The 9,117-nt window shown below is 34.1% G+C and overlaps 1 protein-coding gene across 1 annotated transcript; it reads left to right on the plus strand.

The window, feature by feature from the left end:
• The first annotated feature begins 5,748 nt into the window (after positions 1 to 5,748).
• Positions 5,749 to 6,638, plus strand: LOC131045856 (pathogenesis-related thaumatin-like protein 3.8). Its single transcript, XM_057979526.2, has one exon. It carries the CDS (start codon positions 5,771 to 5,773, stop codon positions 6,401 to 6,403), a length of 633 nt encoding a protein of 210 aa, XP_057835509.2. The 5' UTR covers positions 5,749 to 5,770; the 3' UTR covers positions 6,404 to 6,638.
• Positions 6,639 to 9,117: the final 2,479 nt, after the last annotated feature.

A 9,117-nucleotide genomic window follows, 5' to 3' on the forward strand; every position in this document is an offset into this window, starting at 1 on the left:
CTATCTCTAGGATGTCTTTGACTAGAAAGGTGAAGATGGGGTATGTTCACCTATTTTGTTGTCTGTGGATTGTCTCTTAGTAATGCTATGTGTTGTCCAAGGATATGAGGGCATTGTGAGTCTAGTGTGAATTGGAGCATTCCTTGTTTGTGATTGTTTGATCTCCATGCAAATGGGTACAATGAATTTCTAGGTCGAGCACATATCTGGATTGTCAAAACCTATTTGCCATAATTAAGCTCAATGATGATAATAGCACAAGAAGTTCTTTTCACTTCCATATCTTCTACCTTTCATCCCCTTTTTCCACTATCCCTTCTCGAGTCTGTGTAGCCTGCTATCATATGACTAAGTATAATGACACACCAAAAAGATCTTCTTATCATATAGTTTTATTATACATCATTACATGTTAGCACATAATACACATGCATTTAGAAATCATGATAGCATCACATCCTACATACACTATTGAATTGGGGTACTAAGGCGTTCCTGTGGTTTTATTGAATAGTGTTTTTTACAATATGTATGTACTAAGTATTTATGTTTTATTCATTTGAAATATATTTTTTAAATTAAAGCATGTATTTTGAGAGGATGCACATATCACTTGTAGCACAATTAGGTGACTCCCACAAGTAGTATGGTACTTGGCATGGACAATAAAAAGAATCTTTCTTTTATTCTTCTTTATTTCTAGCTAAGATATTAGATGCTTCTTCTCCTATTATTATCATTAATATAATTATACGATTATTCATAATTTTTCTAAAAATATAAATTAATAAAAATATTGATGGAACTATCTTGTTGAAAGAAAGTAAAATCATTTCTTTAACAAGAATACACATTCCTAATTGTACACGATCTATATGTTTTGTCACATAAAATTCAATAGTGAAAATTGTGTCTTCTATTGGGTAAGCTTCTTAATAGAAAATTCTTACACTAGATATCATATAATTTTATTAAAAAAGTTATTCATTTATTTCTCAACCCTTCACTTTGTATAAAAGATGGAATAATCACTTAAACTTGTACAAGATAATCTACTATAGAGGAACAAATAGTTATTGTAAAAGATGGTGTACATACACTCCAATATTTTCACAATCAATCTATAACTTTACTATATGTTTACATAGGATTTCATCATTTATATATGACTGACAAATGTGGATTACTAGTTTAACATTGTTGAACACACTGTAAGACTAAGAGGGGTGGTAAAGAAATCTAGATCAATTCTTTTCAGATCTATACAACAATTAATCTGATACTGCAATTGCAAAACATAAAACCATAAAGCACATTTAGCACATGAACATTAGATACATGGAAAACTCTATAAGCGAAACAACATATTGAGAATCACACTCAAAATATAATAAAACTAATTAAAAGGATTTAGGCTCATTACCCAGGAACAATATGCACCTAAAGGACTTGAAATGCTAACGCACGCAAACTTAGGGAAAAATGCAAAGAGAATTAGAAAATGCAAATTCATAGCTCTGAGAACCTCATTCTTTGCGAGTACCATATCCAGAACTAAATTGAAAGGCCATCCATAAATTTCTAGGAACCATGTTGTTGAAGAGTAGATTCAATTCCAGCGCTAGGTGCGGGGTGTTGGAGTGAAAGATTGAGTTTGTCAAGTTTCAACGATAAATTGATATGCATATTATTCTTTCAGATAGGAGAGATAGGGAAACTCAAGCTAGTCTTCATTAGGATTGATTCTTCTGAAAACTCCATAAAATTGATAGCAGCAACATCTGCAACATCACGTTATAGATTGGTGTGAAGCGGGCCAGTGGTCTGTACACAATGCAATCAGACCTTCGTGGAAGGAACAGTAAATTTCCTTGAAAAAAGACTAACCCAAAATTAATTTGGCTTCTAATAGGAGGAAAAACTAATGGGCATTCCCACCATATATATATAGTCTATGGGCTAATAAAAATTTCATCAATATTTAAATGGGTAATGTGAAAAAAAGGAATTCATATGCAATATCTTATTAAAATTTTGAAGTTCAAATATTTTAATTCTAATTAAACAGGTAATGTTATTCTCTTAAGATTACATAGTTCTAATCAAAAATCATTCTACATTATTCACAACAATAATATACATACATACATACATACATATTTGAAAAGAAGATATTTGTATTTGAAAAAAATACAAACGTTTTAATTTCTAATAAAACAAGTACATAGTTTATGAGTATATTGACATAAAAATAAGGGGATGGCTTTATGTTTCCTAACAAGTCATTTGAAACAAACTTAACAAAAACAAATTTACACAACTATAGACATCACTTAAACCATAATGCTAAAATTAGACTACACATCCATAAATACATAAAATTTAGTATTAAACGATGCATAATACAATATGTATGCAACTATGTGAGTGTGTGTTCATCTAGTTTCCATCATGCTAATTATTGCAAGGTGGGTAGGAAACTTCTACCACACCCAAGTTCTTTTCTTTGACATGTTCTTGCATCATTCCCACTAAGATTAAATGATCAATAGGTTAGTCCACAAAACTATAGTTGAAGAATATTTCATCATAATTTCCATTTTAATGCCATGCATTTAAAAATAACATCTAATGTAAAAATCATTTATCCATAATAAATGTGGGATTTTGCCAAGATCAAGAGCTCAATGAAAAGTACAAAATAGAGAGAGAAAATATTGATAGGATTAAGCTATATTCTATCAAGATGAAAATACTGATCAACTGGATCATCAAGTTACATATAATATAGATGGGCCTTATTATAAAGGCAAGGCTAGGAGACAAGAGAGCACACAATGATGTCATGTGGCTCAGTGAGATGCAAGGGTACGTAGGGGTAGGTAGGAGAAATAGTAAAATATTCCACATGAGGTGGATCACCCACTAAAGGTGGAATTATCACTCCACAATAAGTGGATATGATAAGTAGAAACAAGATCACACCATAAAAGGTGGAAATTCTCCTACATACACACTCTCAATGTAGAAAATCTCCCTAGGTGTCTCATATGCAAACTACTATGATATGCATGTACCTAAGTAAACTTAAGTAAAGTGTAATTATATCCAAGATGTATGTATGATTGCCCATCAAAATTCTACAGCGTGTGGAAAGGCTCATATGAAGAGGCCATAGACTGCAAAGATGCCATATGATGAGAATCCCCTAAATCTAGAAGTCATGTCCTTGAATCATGACTTGTAATAACACAAAGAGTTTTTCCCTTTCCTTTATCTGTCCCAAAGGAGTGATTCTTTCCTTTATCCTTTTCCTTGGAAGAAGAAGCCAAAGTAGACATTCTAGAAGGTAAATTGATTTTGTTCTCCTCAAGAATATGTTTCAATTCATCAATATCATTCTTGTAACAATGTTGTTCATCATGTCCTAACTTCTTGCAATATGCACAAAAAATATTGTCCTTAGATTTCCTCTTAGGTGAGGATGTAGAATCACCTTGTTGTGGAGAGGAGGATTGTGCTCCATCTTGTTGTACTTTAGACTTAGGTTGCTTTGATTCTTGCCTTTTCCTTGATTTCGTTGATTCCCTCTATTAGCCACCAATGCTTGCGACTTTGAAAATTTGAGAATCCCCATCTTGGTCAACTTAGATTGGTCAAGTATTAATATCTTTGTGAATGCATCAAAGGGAGAAGTGTATGAGGAACTTTGAGCTAACCTCTATGTGTGAAAGCTAGATACAAAGGCTGCATACTCTGATGAAAAAAAAGTCCAACAAGTTATAAATCAATTGAGAATCCTTCTTGTCAATACCACAATCCTTTAGATTTTCTCTTAGATCATTTTCGTTTGTGACATAATCTTGGATTGTATCAAAATCCTTAGGAAAAAAACTACAAACTAATGGGATATTATGAAAGTAGATGAAAAATTATGCACTTTAAAAAATATGGCACCTAAAAAGAAGGTCGTATGACCCCAAACGAAGCCTCTGAAGTTGCAAAATTGGGGATTACACAGGTACAGTCATCAAAATTTGAAAATTCTAAAAAATATATCCATTAAAATAAGAAACTTCCTCTACCACTGTGAAGAGCACAAAATTCTAGCCCATTTCAAAATAAAATGCACCAAAAAAGGAGCCAAAATGAGAAAGTTATAGCCATTTGAAGTTGAACTGCAAATGCAAGGGGTAGAATTTTTTTCCAAAATGTTGATGTAATGCTGACATCAAAATTTCAATGTGTTAAATTTGACAGCCGTCTTCCCGTCAAAATGGTCTCCGCACCCCTTGTCCGGGTTGCACAGATGATGACATCGGCAATACGAAAGATGATGCATGGCTTGCTGACTGAGCTGTATGGAATTCGACGTGGCGTGCCTAGTTGAATAGGCGAAATTTTTTCCTTCACCAAATATGGCCGAGTTTATACTGAAAATTTATGCAAATGGTCTCTCGAACTCAACCATGATGTCCAAATTGTTGTAGGACGCCCCCAAAAATGTAGATTCCCAAATCCAAAAATTGAAGCCTCCAAAATATCTCAAAAAGACTAATCAGTGAAGCCCTCTAGGCTCTGATAACATGTGAGATTTTTTGAAGATCAAGAGATCAATGAAAAGTACAAAATATTGATAGGAATAAAATCTATCAAGATGAAAATACTGAACAACTAGATCATCAAGTTACATACAATATAGATGAGCCTTCTTACAGAGGCAAGGCTAGGAGACAAGAGAGCACAATGATGTCATGTGGCTCAATGAGATGCAAGGGTAGGTAGGATAAATAGTAAAATATTTTACATGAGGTGGATCACCCACTGAAGGTGGAATTATCACTCCACAATAAGTGGATATGATAATTAAAAATAAGATCACACCATAAAAGGTGGAAATTCTCCTATGTACACACTCCCAATGTAGCACATCTCCCTACGTGTCTCATATAAAAACTACTATGATATGCATGTACCTAAGTAAACTTAAGTAAAGTGTAATTATATCCAAATGAATAAATAATTACACCAACAATAAAAAAAACATAAGACATTTATCCATAGTCTCAACCACTTTATTGTATTAATAATGCACTGAGCAAAAAGAATAAGATGTGACATCCTTCCCCACTAGGAAGATACATCATCCAAAACTTATTATAAAAATACTAAAACAATAAATATAGTAGACCAATGCAAATGTCAAAGTATCACACTAAGCAAAACAAAGTACCATAATTTAAGTTCTCAAATGAGGATAAGAACAATATATATCCTCTATATTCTCCCATGTGTCACTATCCACAAATACTTTATCCCATTAGACCTTATATTGAATAATAATCTATTACACAACTTAACATCATTCCAATCTAGAATTTGAATGGGCTCTGCCAGCACCACTCTTGGATACCAAATCTATAAAGCATGCCAATCAAGTATATGAGTAGCATCAAGATGATGTTTCTTAAGCATAGATGCATGAAATATATTATGGATATGATTAAAGATCATTATATTAGATAAAGTCTATATGTAGCTACAGTCATTACTTCTGACACATCAAATAGACCTACAAATCTAGGTGCTAGTTTGGCTAATTTTTCCAATGATATAGAAATCTTATGAGGTTTAACCCTCAAAAAGACTTTGTTTTGAAAGTCCTATTCTTACGTGCATAGCTCTTCTATTTTTTTTCTACCTTCTTTAACATAATGCGTGTTGTATGAGGTTGAATAGTATAAACATTTCCAAGGCTAACAATAATAGTATGTGTGTATTATTTGTCACAGAGGCGAGAGCAGTTAAGTTTGATATAAAGAACCAGTGCGGGTACACAGTGTGGGCGGCGGGATTACCCGGAGGAGGGCAGCAGCTGACCCAGGGTCAGACATGGACGGTTAATTTGGCGGCGGGGACACAGTCGGCAAGATTCTGGGGTCGAACCGGCTGCTCTTTCGATGCGAGCGGCAAAGGAACCTGTCAAACCGGTGACTGCGGCGGCCAACTGAGCTGCACAGTCTCGGGAGCTGTTCCCGCCACGCTGGCCGAGTACACTCAGAGCGACCAGGACTATTACGACGTGTCGCTAGTGGACGGCTTCAATATTCCTCTTTCCATCAACCCTACCAATGCACAGTGCACTGCCCCTGCATGCAAAGCCGACGTGAACGCTGTGTGCCCTGCTGAATTGAAGGTTGCCGGCGGATGCAAGAGTGCCTGCGTTGCCTTTCAAACAGACCAGTATTGCTGCACTGGCAGCTATACCAACACCTGTCCTGCGACAAACTACTCAATGATATTCAAGCAGCAGTGCCCTCAGGCCTACAGTTATGCCAAGGACGATACGGCCACATTCGCTTGCCCCTCCGGTACAGACTACACTATTGTATTCTGTCCCTAGATATATATAGGATTATGTTTGTGTGTGGACTAATATATTAATAAGTGTTGTCATCTTCGTATTGACACTGTGGTGTAGCTGCGTAGGCCGTTGCCAGTTGCAACGCTCACCACTTATTATCAATAAAACATTGCTGTCATTTTACCAGTAATGAGAGAAGCGTAATTCACACGCAATACACTGTTCCGAGAGAATATTAAAAATAAATATATACTTTGATATTTTATTTTCTTTATATTTAAAAATTAGGTGTCATATATTTTCTTAAAGACTTGTTTCATAGCTAAGATATGAGATGCTTCTCCTCCTATTGTCATTATGACAGGTTACGCCTATTACTATAATCATATGATTATTTATAAAAATTTTAACATATAAATTAATAAAAATATTGGTAAAACTATTTTGTTGAAAGAACGTAAAGTTATTTGTTTAAATGGAATATACATTCTTAATTGTATATCTTTGTATATTTTTTGTCACATAAAATTCAATAATGATAATTGTGTCTTCTATTGGATAGGGTTCTTAACGTTATACAAGATAATCTACTATAGAGGATAAAATAGTTATTGTAAAAAATGGTGTACATGCACTCCAATATTTTCACAATCAATTTGTACCTTATACTAGATGTTTAGATAGGAGTTCCTCAATTGTAAATTATTCAAAAAGGAAGGTTGCTAGTCTAACACATCTATGTGCAAGGAGCATCATTTGTATTTATTTTGGAGTTAAAAAGTGAATAATAATATTTACGCATTTTATGGGTACAAAAGAAACAATTATTTATATGCATTTTATGGCTGCATAATGAAAATATAATGTATGTCCATTTTGTTGGTACAAAATAGATTACTAATGTTAGAATATTACCGATGCAAAATAGAACTATGTTCATGCATTTCTGAGCATATAGTGAAATAGTTGTGAGTATGAATCTTGTTTGCACAAGAAAATGATCATTGTATGAATTTTGAGTGTATAACAAGATTTCCTTGCATGTGTTTGTCCAAGGTTATAAAGGAGATTGAATTGGAGTACTAAGGTGTTGTGGTTTTATGAAATAGTGTGTTTTACAATATGTACATATACTAAGTGTCTATGTTTTTCTTATTGAAATGGTTTTGTTTTTTTTTAAATTAAAGTGTGTATTTTGAGATGGAAGAGCTTTGGGAATCCTTTGATGGATGTCACTAGAAAATTGTGTTTTTTTATGAAAATTTGAAAGTAAAATTTTAAATCATGATTGATACTTGATTTTTTGTTTTGTTAGTCTATGTATCTTATGCAGGTCAAGAAGATAATGCCCTCATTTATGTGTATTTTTACTATGTGAAACTCTTCTCATTCTTTTTAAGAACCAAAATAGTCAACTCGGTATTCTTTCATGTGTTAGGAAGTTTAGGAGTATTGTAAGTTTAGACAAAATGTAACCATTACTTTTCAAGTTTACATCATTTAATTATGTTTGATGAATGCTTTAATTACTTTTAATACATCAAAACCTACATACACTATGAGAGATATATGTCCTTATCCCTTTGATAAGAGTATTCCAATGCCTCCGTTTCCTGCACACTTTGTGACACCAAAATTTGACAAATATAGAGGGAGAGGAGACCCCAAGGCACATATAAGACAATTCTTCACAGCTTGCATTGAGGTAGCGGCAGAAGAAACATACTTGATGAGGTTGTTCCCACAGAGCTTAGGCGATCAAGCTATGGAATGGTTTTCTCAATTACCTCCTGGTATTAAGTCATGGGGCGACTTGGCAGAGGCATTCATTCAGCATTTCTCTTACAAAATTGAAACAGATGTCTCAGTTACTACCTTGTGCAACACCAAGCAAAAAGAGGGAGAATCTTTTGCATCATTCTTACAAAGATGGAGAAATCTAGCCAGCAGATGCTCTTGCGAAATCCCAAAGAAACAAATGGTAGAAATATTCACACAAAATGTTAACAAGGCTATTGGATATGATCTCAGGAAAGCTTGTTTGTCTACATTCAAAGATGTTATTGAAAAGGGCCTAGCAACAGAAAAAGTCTTAATTGAACAAGGAGTTATCAAACTATTCAAAGAAAACAAAGAGGACTTTAAAGGAAAGGATAAACCAAAATTTTGGAACAAGAACAAGAACACAGTTAATGATGGTGTTGTTGATGCCAACACAGTGAGACCCAAGTTTTTTTTTTCTGGATCAAGTTCTACCAACAATCAAGTGAACAATCAAACAACTTCTAAACCTCGAAGGAAGTACACTCCATTGGGAGAACCACTTGAATCAGTATTCAAAAAGCTTGTGGCAAACAAAGTGATCACAGTTCCAGATTTTCCTCCATATGAACCAAAGGTCAAACCAAATTGGTGGAATGATGATGAGTATTGTGAGTTTCATAAGAGCAAGGGTCATAAGACAAGTAATTGCCATCGATTGAAGAACATTGTGCAAGATCTCATTGATAGAGGAGATATTGAGATTGAGGGACATTCATCTAACCAAGAACATGAGGTGTTTAAGGAACCATTCCCAAAACATGACAAAGGAAAAGGCAAAGTCACAGATGATCAAGCCAATTACACTAGAGCACCTTACAATTATGATTCTACTATCAATCACATCTCGATGGACAATCATATCTCTACTATTACTATCAAGAACAAAAATCCTGAGAATCCTTCTCAGAGACCCAAGATTGTCCTAAAGG

The sequence above is a fragment of the Cryptomeria japonica genome, unplaced genomic scaffold, assembly GCF_030272615.1.
Source record: "Cryptomeria japonica unplaced genomic scaffold, Sugi_1.0 HiC_scaffold_66, whole genome shotgun sequence".
In the NCBI taxonomy this organism is placed as follows: domain Eukaryota; kingdom Viridiplantae; phylum Streptophyta; class Pinopsida; order Cupressales; family Cupressaceae; genus Cryptomeria; species Cryptomeria japonica.

Bases quoted from the DNA above. Each gene is read 5' to 3' on its own strand.
- LOC131045856 (XM_057979526.2), top strand. From the start codon at position 5,771: ATGTGTGTATTATTTGTCACAGAGGCGAGAGCAGTTAAGTTTGATATA.